The sequence below is a fragment of the Schistocerca piceifrons genome, chromosome 2 (genome assembly GCF_021461385.2).
Source record: "Schistocerca piceifrons isolate TAMUIC-IGC-003096 chromosome 2, iqSchPice1.1, whole genome shotgun sequence".
NCBI classification, from domain to species: Eukaryota; Metazoa; Arthropoda; class Insecta; order Orthoptera; family Acrididae; genus Schistocerca; species Schistocerca piceifrons.
Window position 1 is genome coordinate 726107064 of NC_060139.1, and position 14349 is coordinate 726121412.

The 14349-nt window shown below is 46.2% G+C and overlaps 1 protein-coding gene across 1 annotated transcript in view; it reads left to right on the forward strand.

Moving 5' to 3' along the window:
• The window catches only part of LOC124775798 (juvenile hormone acid O-methyltransferase-like), a 178158-nt gene extending 166209 nt beyond the window's left edge, over positions 1 to 11949 (forward strand). The window contains exon 4 of the mRNA XM_047250629.1: positions 11791 to 11949. Coding sequence (XP_047106585.1) covers positions 11791 to 11949 — 159 coding nt within the window. The remainder of the gene's footprint in view (positions 1 to 11790) is intronic.
• The last annotated feature ends 2400 nt before the right edge of the window (positions 11950 to 14349 follow it).

Here is a 14349-nt window from a genome sequence, read left to right on the forward strand (position 1 = left end):
CTCCTTTGATGTGGGGTATGCAGGCCGCCCTTCCTCCCTACTACCACCGGGAGTCCGCTTCCGTCAACTGCTCCATTCTCTTTCCTTCCGCTTTCCTAAAACCTTCTTGACAACTTGGGGTACGGCACCGCCTTGGCTCCGTCCCCGGATCTGCCTGCTACGTGACCTTTGTCGATTTCCCAAGGATGGTACCCCTTCACTTGTTTATCGTCGGGCATTTGCTGCTCTATGTGCGCAAATGACGGACGCCACATTTATTTACATCGACGGCTCGAAAACATCGTTAGGTGTAGGGAGTGCCTATATTGTTGGCGACACCCCAAATCACTTTCGGCTTCCCGACCAGTGTTCGGTTTATACTGCGGAGCTTTACGCTGTTCTCCAGGCTGTCCACTACATCTGCCGCCATCAGCGGATACAGTATGTTATCTGTTCAAATTCTCAGCTCTCTCCTCAGTCTCAAAGCTCTTTACCCTGTGCACCCTCTGGTCCACCGGATTCAGGACTGTCTGCGCTTGGTCCACCTGGGGGGCGTCTCGGTGGCGTTCCTCTGGCTCCCGGGACACGTTGGTATCTGTGGAAATGAGGCGGCCGATATTGCAGCCAAGGCTGCAGTCTCTCTTCTTCGGCCAGCTATTCAATCGACCCCCTTCGCCGATCTACGGAGCGTTTTATGTCGTCGTGTTGTTCATTTATGGCACGCGCATTGGTCGACATTTCCCCATAATAAATTTCGGGACGTGAAAGGTCTTCCTTGTGCTTGGACCTCTTCCTCCCGAACGCGTCGTCGGGAGGAGGTAATTTTAACTAGACTCCGGATAGGGCACTGTCTTTTTAGTCATCGACATCTTTTAAGCGGCGATCCTCCCCCACTCTGTCCCCACTGCTCTCAGCTGTGGACGGTAAGACACCTTTTGAGTGCCCCTATTTTAATCCATTACGCTCCCGTCTACAGCTATCGCCTGATATATCGTCGATTTTAGCAGATGACACGCGCTCAGCCGACCGCGTTCTCAAGTTTTAGTGCCAGTGAAATGACGTCAGTCATCTGAAGCTTTTTTTGGGGACAACCAACCCCTTTCTATAGTGGATTTTTAAGCCTTCCTTCTGCTTTGTTTCTCCAATATTATGACTTTCGTTCCCATTGCTGCTGGTTTCCATTTTCGGTTTTTTACTGTTTCCTAAGTCACTGACCGGGCGCTAATGACCATAGCAGTTTTACGGCCTAAAACCAAAATAAAAAAAGCGCTAGAACCCGTCACTCGCTCTCCCCGCAAAAACCCCTTACCCCAAAGATTTTACAACGCACAAGCACTGCTATTGTTGCTAGTCGATGCAAATAAAAATTACTTTGCTTTTTTTCCCAGAGCTTAAAAGTTTCACATGAACACAGATAAATACAATGAAACGTAAACAGACTTCCACCTAAATGTACACATACCGTGAAGCAATGTCCTTACTTAATAAAAGAAAGCATTTAAATTAAAAATATTTACATAAATTAAAAAAAGGTTATATATCGGTAGCAGGTGCCATGCATTCTTCTTTCTCGGTGTTACATTACGTTATTCGGCGAACCAATGAGGTCCATGTGTCAAAACAGCCTTACACAGGTAGTGGTGGCTGCCGAACGATGGCCTCCGGCCTTTCCCGATCGTAGTTGCTACGTCTGCACGATGCATCTCCACACTAAAGTCCGGCATCGTAACAACCTTTGGAAGATGAATGACACACCTCCAGGACCTCGACTGCGGTAGGCAAGACGCCGCAGCGTGTGCCAACTGAACATCACTCCTGATACCAATCGACTTTGGCGTGGTGCCTCCTCTGCACCAAACCGGCAGTCCGCAAGACACTTGAGCAGTTCCGCAAGGAAGGCTGTGTGGTACCGGCAGACCCTGGACTTCTATTATGAGGCTCTCGGGGACCTCGAAACCCTACCACCATCACCGGACAGACAACGAAAACACCGAATCAAAGACAACATTGTTGACGAAGCGCCGCTTTGAAGGCGCCGTAGTCCGCACGCGATGACACGACAGAATAGAGGTGCCCACCATGCATCACATTGTGGCAGATATTAGTCGAGACTGCACACATAGTCACTCGCATACGACGCAAGGAAATCGCTCCTATACGACCCAAAAAACCATATTGAAAGAGATGATCATTTTAGTCAGGTTTATCAGGAAAGAGCTGTAGACGACTAGGCTACTGCGGAAGCGTCTAAAACAGGTGACATGCAATATTGACAGGGCGTTACAAGAGGAAGTCTCGTCTGAGGTGGTGAACGATGGCATGGATTAGGTGTGGTCAACTAGGCCACGGGCCCAGTGAATTACAAGTAGAGTTGTGCTGGACGCAAGGTGACATGATGCCCCACTGGATTAAATATTCAGAGAAATCGTGCTCCGGGGACTGCACTATACCGCGTTCCTTCGTAGGACTTCACACCAGTACGCATGCCAGCAGGAGTGCAATCGGTCAGTATCGGCTACTTAAATTGTTGAGCGCCGACTAAAAGCTCTCGGTCAGGCTTACAGCAGGCCGCTTTAAGGCGACTTAGCGAGTGATTCTCGCCCCAAAAGAGACTTCACAGTGGAGACAACATCCACATGGCCACCACCGACTGTAGGCGCTTGAAGTGACCGTCTCGGCATGCCACCTACGAGCGGCAATAGTCCCCGTAGATTTCAATCGGGCCTTTGAGAGACTGCAGAACAACTTCGTAGTAGAGGTGATGGACCGTATGGGATTTACTCCCAGGCTCACAGGCACCCTGCGGCGCCATCTGGCAGCAGCCAGCTCCCAGATCCACGTGGATGGACGGTCGGTACGATACTGAAGAAGTCACTAAGACTAGAATGCCCCTTTCTACCTACTGTTAGGCAATGTGGCTCGATTGACTTTCCAGGGCTCTCAACCGGTCTATTTGGCATCACCCTGCGAGACACCAGCTACCGCAATAAGGCGTACGCCGATGACCAGCTGGTTCGTTCCGCCGATGAGGTCCCGAGCGTACTAAACCGGATCGAGCAATATGGACTGGTTCCGGACAGTCTTCTGGATATCAAGTCGGCGGCGCTGGATACCAGGTGCCGTCTCGGGCCGGGCGCTGTCGCCCCTCTCCCACTAGTTACAGAAGTGAGGTATTTGGAAGTCACTTTCAAACAAGGATGTGTACGGAACGGACGCGGCGAACGATCGACAGTTACAAAAGATTGTAAGCATGATGTGCCAGAACTTGCTTTGGGACTTGAACCAGCTGCAACACGAGGAATACCTGAGCCTTTACGTGGCTAAAAACTGTCACTTGGCACAGGTCCTCCCCCTGTCAGTGGCCATACGTCGCAGACTCCCTCTATTGCGCACACTGCGGCCTTCGGTTATTTCCTAGCCACAGGACGCGCATTTGAAGTGCGTTATTGCACTCTCATCCTCTCCTTACGCAGTGGAGGGCAGGGACTGGTTAAGCCCTTTATATGAGCACCACGTGGAAACCTATGGACCAGTCGACACGCCTCCCTTATGTCGTCCATTGGACGTTCCGCTGGTGCCGGTGACGCAGATCGCGTCACAGCTCTCCCATGTATCGTTAATCATTCTGGCTTACAGAATGTGGCCTCTGATCTCCCCAGAACGCGCCAACCGAATGCGAAAGATTTCCACACTGTCCTTCCGTGGACAGTTCCGCGTATAGTGCTAGAAACAAATTACCCAACTGTCAATTGGCCGAGAGTGTGATAAACAAGCCACTGCTTTCTGCCAACCATCGCCCGCGCCACGTGGTATCAAGTTACGAACAAAAAATACGCTTAGAGACACCGGATCCACGCTATTGGATTGACGGCGTCTACATTTTGGCCTGTCTCACATGTTAGTTCCTGGTGAAAATCGCTTCACGTACCTGCAGTCTTCCGTCGTTTGGCCACTGTCACAAATAACCTTAGCTTGTTACCTACGTCTTCCACCTGATATGACTGAGTCACGGTCCCCTCTGCCCGGTTGACTGTTACTTTCCTCTCGCGAAACATCATGGGCTTACTTGTTCAATGGAATTACAATAGATTAAATCTTCGGCGAATGGGAGAAAGTGGAACTTGATTACTGGTGGTACGTTCAAAACACGCACGCCGAGATGCCGTACGCTCTTCGCAAATTTACGCAGCGTTTTCGTTAATTCCCAGCTAATTAGGGAGTGCCAGCCTCAGGGTAACATACGGTGCAGTGTCTCATCGAAGACAGAATGACCTGAATTGCAAGCAATGACAATGAAAAGCGATTCAGGAACGCTGCGTTCATTGAGGCATTGGCAATGCAGCATGAGTTTGTTGTAGATACTTTATACGGTAATGGACATAAAAAACGCCAGTGGCAATGGAAAAGTGGCTGTGTCAAGTAAGGGTAGATATCATTTTGTGTTTTTGCAAATTGATCTAAGCTACCTCAGAAGGTAAGCCCAAGGGAAAAACTGGTAGCGACGTTGATTACTAACGTCTTTTGTACTGGATTCGCTACTGCGTGAATTTTGAACAAAAATAATTAGCAATGGCGCTCGTAAGACGTAACCCTCGTTCTACCAACTGCCTTGTCTAAAAGCTCGGAGAAGCGGTCAGAGGTTCAGGGCACACACTCACTGTTGGGGTGGGAAACAACCACTAAAGGGCGTAAGCAGCAGCAATGATTAACGGTATGTGGATTCAGAAGGTAATGAAAACCACTACATTTAAGGCGAAATGTGTGTCCACTGGACAAATGACCTGTAATCAAGAAAGTCATGACTACTGCTTTGTCAAAACATTCCGGATTTGTATAGATTCACACCTCCGGGAGGCGAGGAACCGCCAACGGAAGGGAAATGTTCCAAGTCGTGCCGCGAACTGACAGAAGTTTGAATGTCATAGGGAAGTTGGAAACTGTGAAAACTGCAGTGTTAGTGCTCAGTCTAAGTAGTGGGGTTCGTGATTTCTATTCAGACGAATGTATGGTAATATAACAGCAGCAGAAAATCGGTAACTTTACAATTCTTCATGAACACGAAGGAAGGGTGAACAGTTCAGCGGTAGGGTTGTTTTCCTCAGAATCGACAGCAAAGGAGCGCTGAGAGCTATAGTTCAGGTATACATTTAGAGAGAGAGAGAGAGAGAGAGAGAGAGAGAGAGAGAGAGAGAGAGAGAGAGAGAGAGAGAGATACAAATATGCAGTACCTGCAGAGAAATCAAAATGTAATTATCATTGGGAGTGGAAAGAGACTGTAGGTAAAGGAGCACAAACATTTATGGGAGGATATGAGCTTGGTAGGACAAATGAGAGAGGAGAAAGATTGGGTTATGTAATAAATTTCAGCAACTAATATCGAATAGTATGCTAAAGAAACACTACAGGAAATTGTATATTTACAAAAACCGAGAAATAAAGGAAAACGTCAGATCACTTCATGGTCAGGCGCGCGCACACCAGAAACGGATCACGGATATACTGCATACCCATGAGCAGATGCAGACCCAGATCACAAATCATGAAGAGAAATTGGATATCCACACAGATCAGGGATAATCCAGGAGCAAAGAACAAGTAAAAAGAGGTGGAGAGGGGCTTGAAGTTCATTGAGAACATGGATACTGCAATAATGCTTACCTCATTAAGCAGTTAAGTTAGAGGACTGCACATCTCTAAAACAGGGTAGTCTTAAAGTTGGAAATGACGACATACGTAGGAAGAAGGTAATCACGAAGAAATTGCGGGTAACAGAAGAAATACTACAGTTGATTGGCTGAAGAAAAATTCAGAAAAACAGAAATCATCCACGAATCAAATAAATAGGAATTATAAAGAAAGTAGGGCGAAACGGCTGCATGAAAAATGTGAAGAATTCGAAAATGAATACATCGTCGGAAAGATCTGCTCAGCATATAAGAACTAAAAGGATGGGGTAGTAATATACTGCCAAGGGAATTACACTAGCAAAGGCAGAGGAGCGGATAGGTCGAAAGATTATATCGAAGGCCTGTTGGAGAGGAAGGGCTTCCAAATCACTTGACCGAAGAAGAAACATAAGTTCATACGGCAGATACCAACGAGCTTGTATTAAAATCAGTTCTTCAGATATTGGACGAATTACGAGTAAACTAGGGTAGGAGACATAATACTTCTATAATTGCGGGAAGGAAACACAGGACCAATCAGGATGGTGCGTAGAATGTGAGAGACTGCAGATACACTATCAGACATCCGGAAAACATCCACACAATACAGAAAATAGCAAAGCAGGCAAGCGGCAGAATTAGCACACAACCGGCGTAACGTCTCATGTAGCAAAGCTCCGACAAAGTGCAGAAAAACAGGAAAGGATTGAGGCACCAGAGAGGAAGTCGCGACGTTGAAGTTAATGGAAGCGAAACTCAAGAGAAATAAACATGTTCTTAGAATTTATCGATCTGGAATAAGCGTTAGAAAACATCTGGTCCGAAATGTTCGAAATCCTGAGAATAATAGGGGTAAGCTATCAAGAAAAGATGGGTAGTATAGAACATGGACTGGAATGGTGGGGGGGAAATAAGACTGGAAGACTAAGAACGAAGTGCTTGGGTTAAAAGGGGTGTACAACTGGAATGTAGACTTTGACCCCTACTGTTCAGTCTGCACATCCAAGAAGCAATAAGGGGAAATAAAAGTAATGTTAAGGAATGAGATTAAAATACAGGCTGAAAGTATATCAATGGCCAGATTTGCTGAAGGCTTTACTTTTCTCTGTGAAGGTGGAAGAATTACAGGATGTTCTGAATGGAATAGTGAGAGTACAGAATATGGATTTAGAGTAAATAAAGACAAAAGTAATGAAGTAGGAAAAATGACAATAGTGTGAAACTTCGCAGGAATGGTGGTGGTGATGTAGTATATGAAATTTCGGAGCTGGGCTACTTAGGCAGCAAGATAACCAATGATGGACAGAGGAATGAGGACGTCAAAAGCAGACCAGCATTGGCGAAAAGGGAATTCGTTACCAGAGAAGACCGCTAGTATCAAACATAAGCATTTGAGAAATACTTGATTTGCGTTTGGAACTGGAGCAGAAGAGCGTTTATTTCAGATGTGGTGCTACAGATAAATGTTGTAAATCACACTGATAAGGTAAGGATTGAGATTCTCTGCAGAATGAGAGAGAAGGAATACGTAGAAAACAAGAACAATAGGGGAAAGAATGATACATAAGACTGCAAGGAAAACTTCCATGGTACCACAGGAAACTGTAGAGGAAAATGGAGATTTGAATACATCCAGGAAATAATTGAAGACTACAATTAAAATTGCTATTCTCAGATGGAAAGGTTGGCACAGCAGAGCAATTCATGGCGGACCCCATCGAACGAGTCACACTGATGACTCGATAATGACCACCTACCCCCTCCAAGGAAAGTAGTAGTTTTGTCAGTTTGCTCGTGGAGCACATGGGCCCTGAGCTATTGCAGCTCTTCACTCCTTTCTGTGCTGCATTTCCTTCACTGTGCCCCTCCCTCATACTCGATCCTTCCTTGTTATCCCCTCCTTCCCCTCTCTCGGTTCTATACTTTGTCCACCTAGCTGTCCACTTGGCTCTGTGCATTCCTTGCTATTCTCTTGCCTGTTGTTTCATTCTTTTTGGTCCCCATTATTATATTGTGAGCCACTGAGCCATTTGGGAGAACTACCTATCGTCTGCACATAGGATTCACCCCCCCTTTCTTGCTCTTCTTTCCTCGCTGTAGTCTCCGTCCACCAAGCTACTTCACCAGCACGTGTAGCCAGTCCCCTGTTGTGGGGCTGTTACGCATCCATCTGGTTGACCTACTGATATTTGAGCTTCTTGTTTCCCCATTTATGGGGTTGTCATCCTGGAGCATTGGAATGCTTGGAAATGGCCACTGGTTGACCTACTGATATTTGAGCTTCTTGTTTCCCCATTTATGGGCTTGTCATCCTGGAGCATTGGAATGCTTGGAAATGGCCACTGTGCCAGTTGGTCATTGCTGTGGCTGGGTGACACCCATGTGGAGAGCCCCTGATCAGAGTGGGTGGGATTAGGGTGGACGCTTGCACATGAAGTGTATCAAACTGCAAAACTCTGCCTGCTGCCAAATGGCTGTGTCTTAGAGTGCTGCTGGATCCTTGAAAGCTGCTTTATATGACCTTGCAGCCTTCTCTTCGTTGGCTACTCTCTTGCAGGACGGCCAGGCTCGCTGTCTTGGGATGAAACCCTTTCCCTGCTATCTGGTCTGTATTAGAATGAACAGGAACACATACACGTGCACACGCAGTTTTTTTTTGAGAATATCAAGGACAAGTTCACCGAAATAGTTTCTCAGTAAGATGCAGTGGGGCTCCCTGTTGATCAAAGGTTCTTCTGCCACCAAATCTGCAGCCCTTCATGGTTCCGATCGTCTTGGTGACGACGTTGTGTCTGTTCCCTTAAACAGTCTCTGAATATCACCCAGGGAGTGACTTCTCATATACCTCATATCACGAACTTCTGAACACTGGGCTAGTCTGGAGCAATGCAGCATTTGTTTTGTTAGACGTTTTAAGAAAGGTCCTAAATACAACACCAATACTGGCTAGAGAGAGAGAGAGAGAGAGAGAGAGAGAGAGAGAGAGAGAGAGAGAGAGAGAGAGAGACACGCGCGCGCTCTCCCAGAGGTGGTCAAGGTTGTGTATCAGTGTGAAGTGAAGCTGTCCCCCCACCTCATGAACCCTCTGTGTGGGTGGCGAGTGGACACTGCTGTATTAAGTCACCATCGTTTAAATTGTCATGGCCATTCTCCACACTCACCAGATCACCCAGCTTACAAGAAATAAAAGATCCAAGAGTGTAAATCACTCGATCGTCCCTCTTACAACGAGGCTTGTGAAAAAGATTGACTCCCCTCAATGTCGATGTATTCTACATTCGCCTCTGTTACATACTTTCCTTTCCAGCCCCCTCACCTCTCTGTCTGCTCTCCCCTTCCCCCGCATTTCCCTTTCCTCCCACCAGCAGCTCTTACCCCTTCCCCTCAAGGAACTCGTCCGATGAAGAATAATTCCTCTTCTGACTCCTGCTAGGCATGGGGCTCCGTCTCAGAATACCAATCCCCTGCATTCTCTAAACAGAAAGCATGCAATCTTAGGTTGGACGAGGTACCCACACTAAGAGGGCCTCAATGCCACCTGCTCTCTATCCGATCTGGAAAAAGCTGCCACCTCCTTAAATAAAAACACACACTCCCCTGAGGGAGAAGAAGCAGCAGCAGCAGCCCAAGTCAAAAGACAGTTTCCCCAGCATCCCATGGGGCTTCACCACCTCCTCAATCTAAGACAAAGTTCTTACGGATGTCCCCATATCCTCGTGACTACTACTGACCAGATGATGTGATCGCACCTCAGCTTCTTAATGGGTAGCGTGGACTCGCGGCACATAATCCACTGAAATTAAACTTCCTTATGCTGAATAATCTACTTCAAAACCTTCAGGACTTCAGTACGCACCATCCACTGTGGGGAAGTGTCACTTCAATGAGTAAGGGGTTTCCTAATTGACCAACTACTTACAGACTCCGATTTCTATCTCAATGTTTTCTCGCCTGCTTCAGTGCCACTCACAGCAGCTTTCCTGCTGTCCACCTCGTGGTCTTTTCCCCCGCTCTCATGTCTTCCATGCATTGGTCATCCAATGATGCTCTTTTCACAGTGACCACTTTCCAGTCAATCTGTTGTCACCCTGCTACCGCCAGGCAGACAGGCCTCAGTTGGGCATTCTGAAGGGCTAATTGGCCTTCATGTGTGTCTGCTGTGCACTTAAGACACCTCCCTTTTGGACAGAATTGATGCAGTCGGGCAAGACGTTTCTGCCACTACTCTTCTTGCTGCTGCCATTGGTTTCCCCTTTATCCATGTCCTGCCCCCCTTGTCGTTGACTGGTACTGTAGTGGACCAGCGATATAGCAGTCGTTGTTCAGGACCGCCGACGACCACTGCAGTGGTTTAAACACCACCCTTCACAGACCAACTTTCTCTCTTTTAAGCGTCTCGGTGCTAAGGCTCACGGTCTTGTTAAGCAGAGTAAAATGGAACGCTGGGTGGGCTACATCTCTTCCCTGGGAGCGTATGCCTCACCATAGGTTTGGTCCACACTCTGAAACCTTATGGGCTGCCAGCGACAGTAAACTGCCGAGGGTCTCAACCACGAAGGAGCTCTGTGCTCTGATCAGTAGGTTCTTGTAGAACGTCACAACTGGCGTACTCTTCCTATCCTGCTACCTTTCTCCAGCCGAAATGCCAAGCTGAATGGGCTCCCTCTGTTTCAACCAGCATCATGCTGAACCCTGTAATGAACCCTTCAATGAAAGGGAATTCTTGCAGGCTCTTACCTCTTTGACACAGCCCCAGCCCTGGATTCCATCCACAACCACATAATCCAACATGGGGACCTTCTCCAGAGGCAACATCTCCTCAGGTTTTTCAACTGCGTTTGACTTTGGGTGCTTCCTCATCTCAATGACGAGACAGTACAGTTATTCCAACCTTAAGCCCTGGAAGAACCCAACGTCTCTCGACAGCTACCACCCGACTAGTCTGATAAATATACTTCGTAAACTGCTCAAGACAATGGTTATAATGAGATTGTTTGGTACTCGAATCTCGGGGGCTTCCGTCCCCATATTAGTGTGGCTTCCAGGAACGACGATCGCCAACTGACGCATTACTTATATTGGAAACAGCAATCCGACCGGCTTTTACTAACTGCCGGCACCTTGTTGTGGTTTCCTTAAGCACACACATGGCATGACTGGGTCTGCGTCTTCCGTGGATCCCATCGGAGAATGGTATCCCACTGGGTTCTGTGTGAAGGGTCACTCTTCCTCATAGCCATCAATGGGCTTGTAACCTCTGTTGGGCCAGTTGTACGTAGACGAGATTTTTGCATCTCGTGCCGCTCCAACTCTGTAGCATCTGCTGAGCGCCGGCTCAAAGGCCCCATCTGAGGGGGCTCTGCGTGGGCCATCTCCCATGGCTTCCAGTTTTCTCCCACCAAAATGCAGGATGTGCATTTTTGTCGTCGAATCACAGTACACTCCGATCAAGATCTTTATTTAGGTGACCAGCTCCTCGATTTCATAGCAGTTACGTTTCTTTGGCCTTATTTTTGATAAAAAGCTGATGGGGGGAAAATAGTAGTCTCTGCCTCCTATCCCATACATTGATACATTGTAGAGTGCAGACTGTACCTGTCTCCGTCTTTACTACGCTCTAGTCTTGTCGAGACTAGATTACGGTAGTCAGGTTTATGGCTCAGCTGCTCCTTCTACGCTGCAAATACTTGACCCTGTTCACCATTGTGGGGTGTTTCTGGCTATTGGTGCCTTTCGCGATAATTCCGTTCGGTCTTCGCAGAAGTAGGGTTTACCCTTCTGCGAATACGACAAAGGCTACTCTCGGTTTCTTACGCAATTACGATATGCCACATTCGCAAATTCCCTGACCATCCCGCGTACCCTGCCCTTTGTGCAAACTAGGGACGTCTTCGTCCTGACAATCGTCCAAAGGTGGGATCGACGACGATTGTAATGCCTCACTGCCGTCTGTCGGAATCTCTACTCACTGGAATGTGTCCTATGCATTTCCTCCCACAATTGTCTTCTTTCCAAGTAACCGCTTTTTTCAGTATTGTGACGTATGACATGGTAACATTGGCAAAACATACAAAAAAATTTTTATTACGTAAGTATATTCATAAAATAAATGTAGCAGCTCTGTAATAATTCTCTATTTCCTCAGGATGTGAATAACTACCTGCCTTCTTACCACGCGCCGGCAACAAATTGGCTGACTGACGTTGCACAAATGAACTTCAAGGGATTTGAATTGTTGACATGGGTGCCAGAGAACCACGCATTCTCTGTTTTCAACTCTCTAGAGGAACTGAAAGGTATGTGAGATTAAATACAACTAAAAAACTTAGTACTTTCTGCTAGTCCTTCCATTAAAGTTGTTCGTCGCGGCGATAAAACGCCATGTGACCTCCAACCAGTCTCGATATATAATGCCTCTATGGTGGGTTGAGAGCAAATTTCACTGTTTCATGTTAACACCTTCTCTTTTGCACTGACTATCTTGAGTACACCCTTTAGAGTTGCCCACTTTCTTTCAACTGCTGAAATTAGTATGAAAGGGGGCAGTGATAGAACAGAGGGTCAGGTGAACATACAACCTAGCAGAACCTAAAGGTCAAACACGTCCAAGGAGTGGTTACACATTCCACCATTTATCACCTTCTGGCGTACTTCCCTTTAGACTTGTTATATTTTCCCGAGTTTCACATAATTGAGATTTTAATTGGAAATTGTTCTTACCAAATACAACTAAATTCACTTGTTGTTGATGGCCTCCAAATAGAGGAGAATGTTCTTATGTGAACAGTTAGTCAGCAAGGTTTACATCCGTGCACAGTAAAGCTAGATGAGAACACAAACGAACCATCCCACACAGTCGCTAAATTTCAATCTGAAAGTGTCCTAGCTACAGGAAATAAAATACTAAAACATTAAAAATATAAGTATATAAATACAGTCCTCCAGCAGTTTATTGTACATAGACGATACTCAGGAGGCGGAAGACAATATAAATGAGGTTCCAGTTCTTTCAGATGACTGAAAGACACAACACATATAATAAAGACAGGCTGGCCAATGATCCACACGCTTGAAGTCATAAAAGAAACTTCGAAGCTCCACGAGTAATGATGGACAGGAGCACTACGTCAGTAGTGTGTGGATAAGTTCAGAATTTGGATCTGATAGGGAGGGAGGGTTGGGGTAGTATGTGCAGTTGTGAAGGTCACTGGCCGGATGGCTTAGTGGTCAGTGTGTGCCTAGTGAGCAAGAGACCCAGGTTTGTATCCCAGTCTGGACAAATTTTCAAATTTTCCCATTGGTGTAAACCATTGCCCACTAGCAGTTAACCGCCAGTAATTCCTTGATAACTTTGTTGATGGAAGATTTGAATAAATTAAATGTTTCTGTTAAAATCACTGAAGGGTAGCTAATGAAACGACGCTGTGTTGACGGTTTCAAAATTGTTAGCAACGCTTTTCGAACGGTGGAACATTGAATGTCCAACCATTATAACAGATCTTACACTGCTAGAGGATCGCAAATTGTATGCAGCATTCTCAGAAATGGCAACACTAACTCAAACAATTCGCGGCGCAAATGGCCATTGGCCTCTCCAAAGAGCAGTTCCTAAATCACCAGTTAATTCGAACTTGAGATTAACATTCGGCTCCAGTGTGGAAAGAGGACCTCTCCATATTCCTTCGAGGCATAAATATCTGCAAAGAACAGCAGTACTATTGCTGCTTTTCTGATAAGGCAGCTTTAACTGATGGACTGCTCGCTTTGTCCAGATCCGTATTGACTGACGGCAATTATAATCAGTCCTACATTGCCATACCAGTACTGGCGCCTGATGGCAAGTCAAGGCACTAACACTACTAACAATACAAATCCTTAATTTAATTGTCCAGGATGGTTATAATTAGAGAATGAAGAGACTTCGTGTATAACCTACGAGAGTCGTAATCTTCATATGTATTTAACAATGGATGGCATGCAAATAGGTAAGGTGTAAAATGTGTGGTGTAAAAGGCCTGGACAGGCTTGGGGACTGACTGCAACTAGAGTATGGCTTTTCCTTCATCACACCCAAAGAGATGAGTAGCCCGATAACCCTGGCCGCCTTGTAGCCCTGAGAAAATTTCCCTATACTATCTTCATAGCAGGCTGAGAGGACGTGCAGGGACTGGAACGTGTAAAAATCCATGATCCTAAATGGGACTTCAAGCTCTTTAAGCACTCTACCACGCCCCCTATGTTACAGGGTCAAATGAAATGTAGAATACGAATGACCATCGAAGATCTTTCTTGTAGTTAATAAGACAGATATGACTATTTTCTAGGTAAGAAGTCAAGGATTGCATAAAGAATAGAACGTAAACATTGTACGCTTTTAGCAAAACAGCCTCTCATGCGAAAGCACATGTCGAGAAATCACTGGAAAAGTGGAGCCAAAATTACCACAAAAGACAAAATAACAGAAGTTTAAATACAAATACGAGGCGGTATCATCAGGAACAAACACATGTAGAGTGTAAGTACTTAAAACATGTTTCCGAAAACTCACAAAAGTCAGCAATAAAAGAAAAATTACACTCCTGTGAAAGTGCAGTAAAGAGTATTTTCAAAAGACTGGACTCAGAGACGTCACATGCCAGACGAGTCAGCAGCCTTAGGAACCGTATTCCTTCAGCTTGGCGCCAGCTGGCGTTGATCTCAGATC